The sequence below is a fragment of the Choloepus didactylus genome, chromosome Y (assembly GCF_015220235.1).
Source record: "Choloepus didactylus isolate mChoDid1 chromosome Y, mChoDid1.pri, whole genome shotgun sequence".
In the NCBI taxonomy this organism is placed as follows: Eukaryota; Metazoa; Chordata; class Mammalia; order Pilosa; family Megalonychidae; genus Choloepus; species Choloepus didactylus.
The window spans coordinates 12,034,068-12,051,507 of NC_051335.1; the positions used below are offsets into that span (position 1 = coordinate 12,034,068).

A 17,440-nucleotide genomic window follows, 5' to 3' on the forward strand; every position below is an offset into this window, starting at 1 on the left:
ATATCGTGCCACTGCCTTCTTGCCTCCATGGTGGCTGCTGAGTAGTCACTACTTAGTCTTATGCTGTTTCCTTTGTATGTGGTGATTTGCTTTTCTCTTGCTGCTTTCAGAACTTGCTCCTTCTCTTCTATGTTTGACAGTGTGATCAGTATATGTCTCGGAGTGTGTTTTTTTGGATTTATTCTATTTGGAGTTCGCTGAGCATTTATGATTTGTGTATTTATGTTGTTTAGAAGATTTGGGAAGTTTTCCCCAACAATTTCTTTGAATACTCTTCCTAGACCTTTACCCTTTTCTTCCCCTTCTGGGACACCAATGAGTCTTATATTCGGACGTTTCATATTATCTATCATATCCCTGAGGTCCATTTCGAGTTTTTCAATTTTTTTCCCCATTCTTTCTTTTATGCTTTCATTTTCCATTCTGTCATCTTCCAGGTCACTGATTCGTTGTTCAACTTCCTCTAGTCTTGTACTATGAGTGTCCAGAATCTTTTTAATTTGGTCAACAGTTTCTTTAATTTCCATAAGATCATCCATTTTTTTATTTAGTCTTGCAATGTCTTCTTTATGCTCTTCTAGGGTCTTCTTGATTTCCTTCATATCCCGTACTATGGTCTCATTGTTCATCTTTAGTTCTTTGAGTAGCTGCTCTAGGTGCTGTGTCTCTTCTGGTCTTTTGATTTGGGTGCTTGGGCTTGGGTTATCCATATCGTCTGGTTTTTTCATATGCTTTATAATTTTCTGTTGTTTTTGGCCTCGTGGCATTTGCTGAACTTGATAGGGTTCTTTTAGGGTTTGTAGACCTATTGAAGTCCTTATCTCTAATTTATCAGATCTACAGCTTCGTGGAGTACACTTTCTCTAACTAACCAGCAGGTGGCGTCCACGAGCCACCTGTTCTCCACAAGCCAGATCTCCCCTGCTTAGCCTTTTTGGTGAGTGGGGGAGTGAGTCTTGTGGGGCCCAATTGGTGTCCCAAGCTTGCGTGTGTAGTTGGTGTTGCCTGCCCTGTATGTGGGGCGTGTTTCTGGGCAGTCGGGGAGGGGGGGTGGCCCTAACAATCAAATCTCCCTGATGATCCTAGAGTTTTAAAGCTGCTGCAATAGTCTAATCCTTCAGTTCAGTCCTGCCACAGTTTGTCTCTGCCACTGACCCACAAGTCTTTGGTATTGGCGTATGGCTCCTGAGACTTGCAAGTGGGCCCCTCTTCCAGGCTGTGCACCCCGGGTCCTCTGTTGAGGGATGACTGTGCTATGTCACAGGTGAGTGCCGTCCCCCCAGGGCAGTTCTGGGCTGCTGGGCTGTGTAGGGAGGCTCCCAGTCTGCTCAAATGATGGCTGAATGGGGCTTTGTTAATTCACACTGCTCCACCTTCCCAGCTCTGGGACATTCAGCTGAGGTTGCAGGGAAGGCTAATGTCCACGCCCAGTTTTGTGGTGTGTGCCTGTTATTTGAAGCACTTCCGTCACACTGGATTGTCTGGGGCAGCTCTGGGCTATGGGGCTGGCGATGGGCAGGAGTGTTTCCTGTCCACCAGGATGGTGGCTGTGAGTGGACACCCCCCTTTTCTTGGGAAGTTGTGTTGTTTAGTGAATTTTCTCAGCCACTGGATTATTGCCTTTTGTCTCAGAGCTCTCTTAGTTCTGCTCTTGACTTGACGTGCCCAAATTGCAATTCTTTGAAGCTTTCTGTATTGAGCTTCTTAGAGTAATTGTTTTAGAAAAAGCAAAAAGGATTTAAAAAAAAAAAAAAAAAAAAAAAAACGGCCCTCCTCAGAGATCTAATGGGTTATTGAAATGCTAATAGACAAAGCAACCAGGGCCATTAAGGAAAGGTGCACAGGGCAGAGAGATCAGCTTTGCTTCGGGATTTGCATATGCGCCTCAAGGCCTGATCTCCGCCCTTCCCCTTTCTGTGTTCACCAGAACTCCAAAAATCCTCTGCTTTTATTTTGGAGTTTTTCGTGTTGTTTTTTTTCTATGCCTGTCTCCTCTCTGCTGGGCTGGCTGCTCTCAGAGTCTCTGGTGTCTGGTCTCAGTCTATCTATGGTTGGAGTTTGAATCAGTAGAATGAGTTTTCGATAAGAGCAGCCACTGCAGTTCTCCCTTCTCCTTCCCGGAGCTGACAGCCCCTCCTCCCCCGGGACTGAGCCTGGCAGGAAGGGGCGCGGGTCCCCTGGCCGCAAAAACTTACAGATTTCGCTGATCTCAGTAGTTCCACGTTTTCATGAGTGTTGTATGAAGTATGCCCAAAGACAGATTGCTCTGTGGTGTCCAGTCCACGTAGTTCCTGGCTTTTTACCTACTTTCCTGGAGGAGTAACTAAAACTTACAGCTCACCAGTCTGCCATCTTGCCCCGCCCTCTCAATAAATCTTTTTTGAATTGAATGGAAGAGCACAAGGCATCCAGTTAAGGATAATTTGATATTGCCAAGGCATTTTCTGGGGGGCAAATTGAAATTTCACCTTTCCTGTTTTTATGTGATGCTGCACCCGTTGAGATTTAAATTGGCCCGCCTTTACTGTTAGGGGTTTAAATCTGTTAATGATTGGGTTTAGAACTGTTAACATTTCTTTGACCATTATTATTATTTTTTTTTCTTTTTCAGGCTGAGGAAACAAATCCCTGCTCAGCTGGAGGAAAGCCAGAGAACATCTGAGGGGAAACAGGAACCTTAAGTTTGTAAACGCCCAAGGTGCTGACCCAGGCAGTAGCGTATAATGATTATAATGATTATAAGTGTCATAGTGCCTGAGTTCAAATCCCAGCTCTGCCGCTCATTTGCTGTTTGACTTTGGGCTGTAGTTTGTGCTATAGTTTGCAGGTGGGGATTATAATAGTATATATCTCATAGGATGTTGTATGGATTAAAGAAAATTAGCCTGCGTAGAGATTATCAAGTGCCTGAAACAGTAAGTACTCAATAAATGTTATTATCATTATTGTTATCTATTCACATACATCAGTGCTGGTTCATTTACAGCTGGAGACTGCCTTTAGGACTCCTTGTGGTGTCTTTGCACAATGGAAGTTATTGACTTTAAGCAAATTCTGAGTTTTAATCAAATCATCTAAAGGGCACAGCCAGTCCCATTCCTGGTCCAGAGGCTGGCCAATAAAATAACCACCTAAAGCCCAAGTTCCTTTTCTTCTTACTTTTCTTTCTGAGATTATGCAAATATTTATTGGGTACCTCTTATGCATTAGATGCTGGGGGTACCAAAGGGAATGAAATGAGTCCTTTCCCTTCAGGATTTCTCACATGAAAGGATAAATTGCACTGCACTTTGGGAAGCACTATAATTGGACATGCACATGGCTTTAAGAGCCCAGAAGACAGAGGGACTAACTCCCCTTCAGTGATAAAGGAAACGCTTCACAGAGGAGGTGGCATTTGAACAACTGTGCCTAAAAATAGCTATAGTTTAATCACTGTGGATTGCATAGGCATTTGGCTGAGAAACCCAACCATAGAGCTACATTGTCCACTCTTTTTTGGGGGGAGCCTGGGTAATTATGCTATCATTTATAATAGTCTGTGGCAGCCTCATCAGGGGCTAGTCTTGGAGTCCCTGCTATGGAAAGGTGTACGGGTTATATTGCCTCTTAATGAGGCCCTCTGATAATATTTAATATGCTAATAGGAATACAGAAGCCCAAAGCTGGCTTTCCAGATATTTTACGAATGACTCTATTAGATTACGTAGAAAGCTAGGTAACCGTTTTACTAGATCTCCCGTGGTTCTCAATTGCATAAAGAAATTGGACTAATGAGCAGCTTGGGTGGGGTTATGAAATGATGGTGGCTGGAGGCGTGTAAATCCTAGCTTGCAATGCCTTAAGCTCTAAAACACATATGGTGTGTAGCCAGCTAGGGCCAGTTTGGGAGGAAAATTGCTGTCGGTGCAGTTGCAGTCAGCATGAGACTGGTGACAAGCCCACCTCTGGGTTACTGTGAAACCTAAGAGAACTGTGGCTGTGGGCATCCATCACTAGCATTGGCGCTTCAGTTTTTCAAATGCATCTTCCTTCTAACTCAGCAAAATTGCAGGCCACCTTCCTTTTCTTTTCAGCTGATAAAGGGAAGGGGAATCTCTCTTTCAGATAGCTTCTCCAACAAGCAGTTAATTGAATAGCTGGTGGGCTAAACATGTCATATAAATTAGCTTGCAGCACAGCACCAAGCAACTGTTCCCCTTAAACCCCAGGACTTGAAAGTCCTAAGGAAAAGCATTTAGTTTTCCCACTTCCTTAACTGTACCCAGGCTGTTGTAATGATTTCTAAAAATTATCCTTGGTTGACCTAAAGATTTGGCAACTGGATACTTTTGTGGCTGCCCCCTCCCCCCTTTTTTAACCTAAATTCTCTTTTATACTTTGAGTGGATGCATGCAAACAGCAGCCCAGCCCTGCCTGTACAGAGCGTGGTCCCCTTGGAAGCAGTCATGTGACCACTGACTTTGCAGCCCAGAACTTGAGTGCATCCCTTTATCTCTAGGCCCTGAGCTGAGCAGGGCAGGGCTGGGGCAGACAGCTGCAGCTCACAGGCCAATTCAGCCTTGCCCTGATCTGTGGCTCTGGGCTCGCTTTCCAGGCTGAAAGGCAAAGCAGCCATTTCCTTAATGGAATTTTTTCTTTATTTTCGTGTGTCTTTATTTTGCTTATTTATTTAAGCAAGGGCTCTCCCTGCAGAGAGCTGCAGAGATATGAGATGTGCACACGCACACGCGTGTGTGTGGTGTATGTCTAGGGGTGGGGGGCTCCAGAGAGAGCTGGAATGTACAATTTCTGAATGTACTCTTCTTTCATACCTCTACATCTCTCCTAGAGAAGTTTTTCTCATTTCTGTTTCTTTCAAAATACCCGGGGTGAGGAAAACCTCTGCATTGGCCAAGCAGAAGAAACAGGTAATAATGTTTGTTTGTTCTTAGGCACTTTTGACAACCAGAATTCTTCATTATAAGCATATATTGTTTAGCAGTGGAACAGGGCGTGTGCACTCCTTGGAGTATAATTTATTACTTTGAAATTTCTCGGAATGAGTTTTCTTAAAGATGCTGATTGCAAACCATAATCATAATTTTAAAAAGGCATACAGAAGACTTTGTAATCTTTGTGGCTAATTTCAAATGAACTTGATGATGTTTGGAAAGAATCTGTAGTCCTGTGAGTGAGAGCTAGAAAATGAAGAAAGGGATACTGATTTAGATGGTCCTTTGCGGAACCATTCTAGGCCCCTCATGGGGTGCTCTCCAAACCCCACTACCTAACTTCATATTCAGAAATCTTTCTTTAGTCCCCTTGGCCTTGCCTCATTTTAGAGGACCACAGGATTGCTCTCTGTCTATAGGAAATGGAAACAAAATTCCTTGGAATGTTCAAGACTTCTCTGTAGTGATTTAGTACATACACAAATTGACCAAATTGGATCCTGAAACCAAGGCATAGCTAGCCTTTAGGCAGACAGATATTTTTGTTCTTTAATGATTAAACAGAGTAAGTCTTTGGTTCTGCCGCTAATCAGCTGTGTCACTGTGCCACTAAGTATGGTATTTAATTTCTCAGTTTTTATCTGTATTATGGTGGTGGCAGGGGTGGGGTGGGGTGGTGGTTGATAAACCTTGGAGGTTTGCTGTGGAGATTAACTGAAATAATAGAATTATAAAGCACCTACTGTGCTGGGTAAATACTAGCCTCTTAATAAATAGTAGTGGCTTTAGCTATTATTATTACTACTACTAGTACAGCATTCTTTCAGATCTTAGACCTCTCAGAGGAAGAGCCCATTTCTTGGCGAATTGAATCTTCAATTTATCCCAGAATCAGTAGACACCCAGACAAAGCATTCTGAAGGAAGAGAATTGAGCAAACACTATTTTGTTTCAACACTCCTCTACAGTGGGTACCCCTCATGCCTGGTTAACTCATCAACTAAGAAGAGTTGCTCTTGGTTCAAGCCACGTTTTTCAACCACTGAGCTCATCAGTCAGTCCTCAGGATGAGTCTGTAAGGTGTTTGTTATTATCCCTATTTTCTTCACGAGGAAACAGGTACAGAAGGATTAATATCTGGCTGAGCAGAATTCAAACTCTGGTCTGTTTAACTTATAAACCCAAGGCTCCACCGGGCCAGAGTTAGGCAGTTAGGAGTAATAGGTGTTCTTGAGATCTTTGCCTCAAAAGGGTCCCCAGCTAAGCTATTTGGGAAACAGTAGACACTATAGCTCTTTCCTAGAGATTCACAATGCACTTTAACATATTGAAGACTCTGAGAAGTCCTGAAGTAAAGAGAGCTGTTTAACTCTTCCTCTGAACTTATTTGATGGTGGGACCTTTTTTGCCTTAACCTAGTATCATAAACCACATAGAACTACTCTTCCACAAATGCACTCTGGAAAACCTGGCTCCAGGCCAGGTTGACTCCTTATTGCAATCATTTGTGATATAACAACAGGTTATATCAGACACCCTTTGATCTTCCTTTATCTTATTCATTCGTCTCATGGGACCCAGGAAAGCCACCAGCTCAGTTGTACAGACCTTCCCTTAATCACTTAAGACCCCAAACACAATAAAATGCCACAGTATTCTCCTGGAAAAATAGTGGTGGCAGGGGGGCTCTAGTATGGTCTCTAGTGTGGTCATCCAGGGGCTCCTCTACCCCACTCTATGCCCATTAGTTCAATTTAGGCCAAGATATCAGGCTATAAAACCTGTGTTTCAACTTGAATCTCGAATACTAAAGAGAATGCAACAATGTGAGCCCAAAGAGGTATCTGTCCTCCATACTCATAACTACACAGTCCAAGGAGGGAGAATTAGACCTGCCTACCTATCTAATTGCCATTTTTGGGGGGAATGTGGGTGCCAGTTGGATGACTATGGATTCCAGATTTGGGTTCCTCAGGGTCAAAACTAGTGTAGGAATTTCTTAGGAAAGCCAGTATCATGCAAACTTCACATCTAGAATGCCAGAGGTGGAACCAAGGTCAGTGTAGCTGAGGCAAGGTGTGGGAGTTGGATAGCAGTGTACTTTGAAATAAAATAAAGTTAAGAGCGCATAAGAACAACTCAAAGAGGCTGGCCAGCACTTGGAGCATGCTTGGTGGTAGAAGTCAGGTTGGCTGAAAGGGTCATGTTTTTCTCTTACCCCCTGTATTTTCAGCTTTGGAATTGAAAAGTGGTTAGGAATAAAAGAACTGAACAACATCGAAGAGTTCCACCCTTCAGGTCTCTCCCCTGATGCCCTCACCCCCAACAAACACACACACACACACACACACACACACACACACACACACGCACACAGTAAAAACCTTTTAGCAGAAGCCATTTGTTTTGCAGGTTGTAAGTGAGTGCCCGTGATGAGTCAATATTTTATGTTTACATTTAAAAGCCATCCTTGGTATATATCAGTAGGGACAGCAGTGCTGGGCAAGCTTCAAGTTGTTTTTTTCCCCAAGATACACCACACTAGCTCATGTCGCTGGTTCATGTCATGGTATCCGTGGATCTTTGTGAACCATGCATAAACACCACACGTCTCAAGCCTGAGAACCCCTTTCTGGCCCTAGGGATTCACTTCATCAGAGACTTCTGTAATGCACTAAGTGCTTCTCTAATGCTGTCAGAGGGAAGGAAATAGAAGAAGCTTAGATTTTACCAAATAATGGAAAATCCCCAGATCATCTTGATCAGTGTTACAGTGCAGATCTGGGTATCCTCAAAGGCACATGCACTGCTTAAAAACTTGCTTCCTTCTTGGCCCTGAAGTAGGTGAGCACAGTCTAGACTGGGCAGCCCGTGTGAGTGGTAAGTAGCACCTTGCCTTACTCTTTTTCTTTTTTTAATATTACCTGAGGGAGGAAAAAAACAAGTTAGCAATAATTTACTTAATAATTATTTAATACTGTAAAAATTCTAATAGCAAATTATTTTTTTCTCATAAACAAAGAATTCTAGAACAATTATTTTTTCCAGTCATGATTTTGAAGTTTTCTTTAAAAATGGATGTATGAGCACTGTCTATTTTCTGGCTTAATAAAAGCCGTTGTATAATCAAAGAGCATATGTGTGTACAAAATGATGGACTAATAATGACTTTTAGCCATTAATTTTTTAAAGGACTTAAAGGCTTAGAGATATTCATTCCTTTATTCATTCATTCATTCAGCAAATATTTATTAAACACCTGCTATGTGAGAGGCACTGTTAGGTGCCAGAGATTCAAGAGATATTTTTAAAGAAAGATGTCCGTGGAGCTCTCAGCCTAGCAGAAGAATACATAGGCCTGATGCTTTTTAAGTCCTGGTGAATCTTTTATATGGAAATTTTTTTTGTTGTGTAATGAACTAATAGGAGTGGCTGAGAAACAAATGCCTTTGAAAAGAGGTTACTGTTAGGTCTGGGCCCTGGGCCCCTCCTCGTTGCCAGTCTTTCGAACCAAACTACCCTGCAGTTACTTTATTGTTTTCTGGAATAAGAAAATTGAGATTGAAATATATCACATCATATTGTTGAATCAATGTTTGTTGCCTATTCAATGCCCAGCTCTTATGTATTCATAAAAAGGGGTAGAAAAATAGTATAAGAATGGAAGCAAAGCCCAAGGAAGATATGGATATTGTTGGAGAGCAGTGTTTCTCAAACTGAGATGCAGACTGTTTGCCTACATCAGAGTCCTCTGAAGGGTTCACTTTAAGTGCAGATTCCCAGGCCCCCAGCCCTTCTGCATCTAAGTCAGTAGAGGTAAAGTCTGGGAGTCTTCCTTGTTTAACAAGCTTCCCTGCAAAGTCTTGTGAGTACTTGAGTCTGAGAGCAGTCATCTAGGCACTTAGAGAATACCACCAGGACTAGATGGGTTCCTTTAAAGGATGATGAAGGAAACCAGCAGATGTGTTCTCAGAGGCACTGCAGGTAACCTTTGAGAAATTTCTGAGTTACAGGAGAGAAGGCAGGAGATAGGTAAACAGTGCCTTGATTTCAAAAATGAGAAGATACCGGAAGCTAAAGTCGTGTAAGCCTAACATGACCTCTGGAAAACTTCTCTTTCAAACAGATGGAGTCAAAACATTTAGAGGAAAGTGTGATGATCACTAGGCATCATCATGGGTTCATTAAAGCATTGTCTATATCAGAGACTGTCAAACTTTGTTGCGTATTAGAATCATCTGAGGGACGTTAAAAAGTCCCCAGGCTCAAGCCCCACCCAATACCAGTTACATCAGAATCTCTGGGGGGTGGGACCCAAGCATCAGCATTTTTTAAATCCCCAGAGATTCTGATTTAATGGGGTGCAGACTGGGCATCAGGAGTTTTAAAAGCTCTCCAGTGATTCTAATATGCAATAAAGTTTGATACAACCACTGGTCTTTGTGACATTAAAGTCACTTCCTTGCACTCTGTGTAAACACTAGGTAATTTTAAAGGTCTCTCTCACCTTTAAACTTCTGTGATTCTGTTATTAAAGATCACGCCAAAAAAAAAAAAAAAAAAAGCTGGAAAAGAGCCCAGACTTCAATTAGTGATATGAATGAAGCAGATCTGGTTAAGACTAGGGCAAACTGGGCCAAAGGGTAAAGGTTGAAACTGACTGTGTTTTAAAACTTCAACTTCCATGTGAGACCAAGGGAAGAGATGTCTGTTTGGTGCAGGATCTATATTTTCTAAACTGTATAACTTATACAGTCAGTTTGTTCAAACACCACAATTCCATGGAACTTTGAATAGAAAGTGAGATATGGTAGGTTAGTATAGGTTATAGTGAAATAGTGACACATCCCAAAGTAATAAAATCCCAAAGAATAAAAATATATATGCAGGGCCCCCCTGAGGAGCTGGGGGAAAATGTGGAAGTGTTGGACTTCCTCACCTGGATGGTTGCTGATGTTCTCACAAACATTAGGACTGGTGGTTTGATGTGCTGAGCCCTCTATCTTGGCACTTGCCCTTATGGAGCTTGCTACTGCAAAGGAGAGGCTAGACCTGCATATAATTGTGCCTAAGAGTCTCCCCCTGAGTACCTCTTTGTTGCTCAGATGTGGCCCTCTCTCTCTCTCTAACTGAGCCAACTCGGCAGGTGAACTCACTGCCGTCCCCCCTATGTGGGACTTGACTCCCAGGGGTGTAAATCTCCCTGGCAATGCAGGATATGACTCCTGGGGATGAATCTGCACCCAGCATCATGGGATTGAGAACATCTTCTTGACCAAAGGGGGGATGCAAAAATGAAACGAAATAAAGCTTCAGTGGCTGAGAGATTTCAAATGGAGTCAAGAGGTCACTCTGGTGGACATTCTTATGCACTATATAGATAACACCTCTTAGGTTTTAATGTATTGGAATAGCTAGAAGTCAATACCTGAAACTACCAAACTCCAACTCAGTAGTCTGGACTCCTGAAGACGACTGTATAATAATATAGATTACAAGGGGTGACGGTGTGACTGTGAAAAGCTTGTGGATCACACTCCCTTTATCTAGTGTATGGATGGATGAGTAGAAAAATGGGGACAAAAACTAAATGACAAATAGGGTGGGATGGGGGGGATGATTTGGGTGTTCTTTTTTGCTTTTATTTTTTATTCTTGTTCTGGTTCTTTCTGATGTAAGGAAAATGTTCAAGGATGGATTGGGGTGATGAATGCATAACTATATGATGGTGCTGTGAACAGTTGATTGTGCTCCGTGGATGATTGTATGGTATGTGAATATATATCAATAAAACTGAATTTAATTAAAAAAAAGAATGAATTAGGGGCTGTGTAGTCAAAATAAAAGTTATTTCAAATAAAAAAATATCATGCCAAGCCAATTCCTTCCTTCCTTCCTCCCTCCCTCCCTTCCTCCACTTCCTCTCCTTCCTCTCCTTTCTTCCCTTTCTCTTCCTTTCTCTTCCCCTCTCTCCTCCTCCCTCCCTCCCTTCCTTCCATCCTTCCTTCCTTTATTTCTTCTTTCTTTTTCTGGGATTAGAATGTCAAGGTGTCCAAATAAATATCTTAGTTTCATTGAAATATTTAATGAAATTTCCTAGGATATCCTTGTAGATAAATGATAGTTAGATGGATGAATTTGCATAACAAATATGCTTAGAGAGTGTGAATGTAGTGGATGTGTGATGACCCTGGAGAATCCTTTTGGGTGGAGTGCCATAAGGCTTGTTCTGCCTTTGCACCTGACATTGTTAACCTCTTTTTATCCATGATGTAGATAAGAAAGACATGAAAGCAATGCCTATCAAATTTAGAAAAATCTGATTATTAAGGTTATGATTGCTTTAAAATAGTTTCATAATTCAAATATTTTGCTCATTTTAGTTATTCCTTTCTTCGAGTTGAAATTGGAAGCTTTAAGTGTAGTACTAATGGAAAAATGGACATGTCAGGGAGTGTCCAGAGTCAGTTGTTCTCTGACTTTGTTCCTATCAAGAAATGCAAATATAAAACACAATAATTTGTTGGATCAGGCTGGTTTGGAGCATTGCAAAATAAAGGAAACATCACCCAAAAATCCAATGGGACAAGATACTCCAGAAAGGCGTTGTGTTAAAAACTCCTGCCATATGAGTGTGGAAGATCCAGATCCAGCAATTTCAGCTAACTCATCAGAAGGCCTGGACTCTGGAAGGGGTCTCGGAAACACTTGGAGAGCGCCTTTCAAAAGGGCACTCACAGATTATGATTCCTCAGTTTGGGGTCTTGAGTCTCCATTTTTTAAGTGCCCCCAACTGATTCTGAGCAATACCCTTGAAGAAGTCACTTTGATTTGAATTTTGGCATAGTTGTTTCAATATATTGTTTTTGTTCCGTAGCCCGTCTCCAATTTGAGTTTTTACAAGTCCAGATAGATTTAATTACCTTGAGCTTAAAATCAAAACAATTAAATTATGTTGGATCCTTCCTACCCCATTCCCTATATTTCAATTAGAAAATGTATACTCTTACAGTTCAAATTTTCTTTTCATTTTTAATGCTTTAGTTATACAGAGCTTGATCTGACTTAGGCGTGGGGGAAATGTAATTTATGTGTGGCAGAAAAGCAATCTATAGCTGCTGTGTTGCTGATGTTGCTGCTGCCGTGTTTTGGAAAATAAAACAGGATTAGATTATGTATGATCATTTTCCACATCACATGATAAACTGCAGTTCAGAAGAAGCATAAAATGAGTCCTGCTGAGCAGCCCCTTAGATACTGTGTTGTTAACTGGTGGTTTCCTTCCCTCATGTGTCTCTCTCATTAGAATCTATTACTGAAGTGAGTGGCTCCTTGCAGCATAAAGTGAGGTACTTTTCAAACTCCTCTTGAAATCAGAAGTTGAATTCATGAACACACACGATTTAGACAACATGGGCTGTGGCAGTTCATCTTCAAAGAAAGGGAGGAAATCTGAGAAAGGTGAGTGCTGGCAATGAATCTGTCTTCATGAATGAAAAGGGGCTAGTGAGTCAGATTTACCCTTTCCCCCTTTCTCCTTTCCTATCACTGTTCTTTGTATAAGGCATCATCACTTGAATTGAAGGTTAAATATTGGGGTAGCATGGGAAACTACCTTTAGGAAGATGTAGCTTTGAATTTATGAAGCCCCACAAAGTATTACATAAGAGATATATTATGTTTGATTTAACTTCAGTTTAAAATGTACCCATATAAAATCTCAACTTGAAATTCAGTGGCAAAGAACAAGAAGGACTGTAAATGTATATCTGTTTATTCAATAATCTTATAAATAGCTATATCCATACCTATGTGACATTTAGTAGCATCATTGAATTTTTATTAGATTTTATAGCTCAACAATCAAATTATTTTTTGTATCTCTTCAACAGAACTTTATGAGATTTCCCTTATGTTTTTATAATAGTCTAGGTAGAATTTGAGGAATGCTAGATCATCTATTTCCAAAACAGTATATTGTTTCTAAATAGATGATCCTCCCCACCCCCATATAATTAAAGATTTAAATATTTCCTTTGTTTACTTTGTGCTGAAGTTCTTTCTCAGTTACTGGAATCTAGTTGAAACTCACTTGAGTGTTTAAGGGACCTTGTCTCCAGAAGGAAATTAAAATAAAAACAAATAAACTGGGGCAATTATATGAATAATTTGCTCTTAAACTCCATTCCCTTGTTATTTAGGTTACAGATAATTTTCTCAGTTACTATTCTACATTTTGGTTTTGGAGATTTACTCAGGCTTAAGTTGGAGAGGTTAGGATGCAGAGTATTCTATACTAATCAGTGTGGGATGTTTCCCTTTGGGAGTCAAATGTTCTTCTTCCCAGCTGACTTGTGCTGGTGAGTTCCCAAGCTGTTCGCTGAGAATAGGAAGGGACTTGGATGATGCAGTAACTCTTTGAGCGTGGCATGAAATAAACCTTTCAAAAACTCCAACTGAACTAATTCCACAGTAGTAATTTATTAGCAGAGAGAGAAGAGGGTAGGATTACCCACAATTCTTCAATTTTAGCCACTTTTCTTAGGTTAAAAAAAAAAAAAGGCCAAGCCCAGCTTGTAAAAGGAAATCTCTCTCTTTTTGCAATACTTTCCAGCTTTTAAAATGTTGCATGTAAATTGTAATATTAGCTTGGATTTTTAGATCCCTTTTTGAAATAGCAGCTTTACTGAGATATAATTCAGATACCTCTCAATTCATCTATTTAAAATGTACAATTCAGTGGTTTTTTAATATATTCAGACTTGTGCAACCATCACCATCATCAATTTTAGAACATTTTCATCTCTCCCGCTAAAAAAATAACATTAGCAATCACCCCTCACCCCCACCCCCACTCCAGCTCCAGCTCTAGGCAATCGCTAATCTACTTCCTGTCTCTATTAGGTTTGTTTATTCTGGACATTTCATATAAATGGAGGCATACAATATGTGGTCTTTTGTGACTGGTTTCTTTCACTTAGTATAATGTTTCCAAAGAACAACCATGTTGTAGCACGAATCCGTACTTCATTCCTTTTTGTTGCTTTCTAATATTCCATTGTATGGATATACCACAAATGGCTTATCCATTCATCAGTTAATGGACATTGGAGTTGTTGTCACTTTTGACTATTATGAATAATGCTGCTATGAATGTTTCTTTACAAGTTTGTGCGTGAACATAAGTTTTCTGTTCTCTTTGGTATATATCTAGGAGTGGAATTGCTGAGTCATATGGTAACTGTATGTTTATCATTTTGAGGAACTTCCAAACTTTTCCCAAGTGGCTGCACCATTTTATGTTCCCACCAGCATTCCATTTCTCCATATCCCCACCAACACTTGTTATTTTTCTGTCCTTTTGAGTATAGCCATCCTCATGGGCATGAGGTGGAATCTCATTGTAGTTTTTACCAGTATTTCTCTAATAACTAATGATGTTGAGCATCTTTTTATGCATTTACTGGCCATTTGTATTTCTTCTTTGAAGCAATGCCTATTCAGATTCTTTGCCCATTTATAAATTATTTATCTTTATATTATTGTGTTGTAAGAGTTCCTTATATATTCTAGATACAAGTCCCTTATCAGATATATGATTTGCAAATATTTTCTTCCATTCAGTGGGTTGTCTTTTCACTTTCTTAATGGTATCTCTTGGTGCACAGAAGTGTTTAATTTTGATGAAGACCAATTTATCTATTTTTTCTTTGGTTGCTTGTGCTTGTGGTTGCTGAGGAACCATTGCCCAATCCAAGGTCATGAACGCCTATGTTTTCTTCTAGTAGTTTTATAGTTTTAGCTCTTATATTTGTATCACTGATACATTTGGAATTAATTTTTGTATATGGTGTGAGGTCGGGTCCATCCTCATTTTTTACATGAGGCTATCCAGTTGTCCCAGCACCATTTGTTGAAGGGACTATTCTTTCCTCATTGAGTGGTCTTGACACTCTTTTCAAAAATCAATTGACTATAAGTGTGAACATTTGTTTCTGGGCTCAGTTTTATTCCACCATATCTATGTCTATCCTTATGCCAGTACTACCCTGTCTTGATTACTATAGCTATTGTGGAAAATTTTGAAATTGGGAAGTGTGAGTCCTCCAACGTTGTTTTTCTTTTTCAAGATTGTTTTGGCTATTCTGGGTCCCTTGAATTTCCATATGAATGTTAAGATCTACTTGTCACATTTGGTAAAGAAGCCAGTGGGTTGTTGATAGGAGGATTATATTGAATTTGTAGATCAATTTGGGGAGTATTCCTATCTTAACAATATAAAGTCTTCTCATTTAGGAACATGGAATGTCTTTCCACTTGTTTAAGTCATCTTTAATTTCTTTCAACAATGTTTTGTAGTGTTCAGAGTATAAGTTTTACACTTGTTAAACTTTTTTCCAAAGTGGAAGTGGAATTGTAAGTGGTATTGTTTTCTTAATTTCATTTTCAGACTTTTCATTGTGAGTGTATAGAAATACTTGAATTTTGTCTCTTTATCTTGTATCCTGCAACCATGCTAGACTCATTAATTAGTTCTAATAGACTTTTAGTGGATTTTTTTCGGATTTTCTACTTATAAGATCATGTCATCTGTGAAAAGAGATTGTTTTACTTCTTCCTTTGCAATCTGAATTCCTTTTATTTCATTTTCTTGCCTAGTTGTCTCGGCTAGAACCTCCAGTACAATGTTGAATATTTCCTAATTTTCCTTTTGAGTCCTCATTTGACTCACTGGATTTTTAGGAGTGGGTTTTTTGGTTTTCAAATATTTGTAAATTTCTCAAAGTTTTTTTCTGTTATCAATTTCTAACTTTATTCTGCTGTGGTAAGAGAACATACTTTGATTTCAATTCTTTTAAATTTATTGAGGATTGTTTATGGCCTAGCATATGGTCTATCCTGGAGAATGCTCCTTGTGCACTTGAAAAGAATGTGTAGTCTACTGTTCTTAGTAGAGTGTTCTATAGATATCTGTTAGATCTAGTTGGTTTATAGTGTTGTTCAAGTCTTCTATTTCACTGTTGATCTTCTGTCTAATTGTTTTATCTATTACTGAAAATGTGGTATTGAAATCTCCAACTATTACTGTTGAATTGTCTATTTCTTCCTTCAATTCTGTCTCTTTTTGATTCATATATTTTGGGGTTCTATAGTTAGGTACATATATATTTACAATTATTGTATCTTCCTGATGGATTGACCCATTCATAATTATAAAATGTCCCTCTTTATTTCTGGTAACAATTTTTTGTTACAGGCCTTTTTTTTCTGATGTTAGTATACCCACTCCAGCTTTCTTATTGTTGTTTGTGTGATATAACTTTTTCTATCCATTTACTTTGAACCTGTTTGTATCTTTTAATCTAAAGTATGTGTCATGTAGATAGCATATAGTTGGATCTTGCTGTTTTTTAACCAGTCTGACAATCTCCACCTTTTGATTGTTTTTTTCCTCCTCTATTCTTCCTTTACTGCTTTCTTTTGTATTAAATGAATATTTTTAGTGTAGCATTTTAATTCCTTTATTGAATTTTCACTACTTTTTCGAGTTATTTTCTTAGTAGTTTTTTACCATATAGGTCTTAAATTTTCAGAATCCGTTTCAGATTTATACTAACTTAATTTCAATAAGAAATAGAAACATTAGTCCTATATAGCTGTGCTCCCTCTCTGCCCTTTATGTGCTATTATTGTTATACATATTGCATCTATGTATGTTATAGATTGAAGAATACATTGTCTAATTATTACTTTACATAATTTTATATCTTGTAGAGAAGCTGAGAGAAGAAACAGAGCAAGTATGTACTTATAGAGTTTATTTTATTAACCTTATTTACGATTTCTGGTTCTCTTCATTTGTTCCTGTGGATTCAAGTTACCATTTGGTGCCATTTCCTTACTCCAATATAGCTTTGCTCCCACTCCACTCCTTTGTGATGTTGTTGTCAAATATATTCCATTTGTATATGTTATAGGCCCAAGAATATGGTTATATCATATTGTTTTATATAATTGCGTTTTTAAAAAAATTCAGCTTGAGATATATTCACATACTATACAATCATCCATGGTGTACAATTAACTGTTCACAGTGCCATCATATAGTTGTGCACTCATCACCCCAATCTATTTTTGAACATTTTTCTTACACCAGAAAGAATAAAAATAGGAATAAAAAATAAAGGTAAAAAAGAACATCCAAATCATGCCCTCCATCCCACCCTATATTTCATGTAGTTCTAGTCCCCATTTTTCTACTTATCCATCCATACACTGGATAAAGGGAGTGCGATCCACAAGGTTTTCATAATCACACTGTCATCCCTTGTAAGCTACATAGTTAAACAATCGTCTTCAAGGGTCAAGGCTATTGGGTTGTAGTTTGATAGTTTCAGGTATTTACTTATAGCTATTCCAATACACTAAAACTTAAAAAGGGATGTCTATATAGTGCATAAGAATGCCCACCAGAGTGACTTCTCAACTCCATTTGAAATCTCTCA

At 39.3% G+C, this 17,440-nt stretch overlaps 1 protein-coding gene across 1 annotated transcript in view; it reads left to right on the forward strand.

Moving 5' to 3' along the window:
- The first annotated feature begins 2,972 nt into the window (after positions 1-2,972).
- The window catches only part of PPEF1 (protein phosphatase with EF-hand domain 1), a 180,291-nt gene continuing 165,823 nt past the window's right edge, over positions 2,973-17,440 (forward strand). Inside the window, exons 1-2 of the mRNA XM_037822700.1 lie at positions 2,973-4,910; positions 12,241-12,395. Coding sequence (XP_037678628.1) covers positions 12,323-12,395 — 73 coding nt within the window. The 5' untranslated portion in view covers positions 2,973-4,910; positions 12,241-12,322. The remainder of the gene's footprint in view (positions 4,911-12,240; positions 12,396-17,440) is intronic.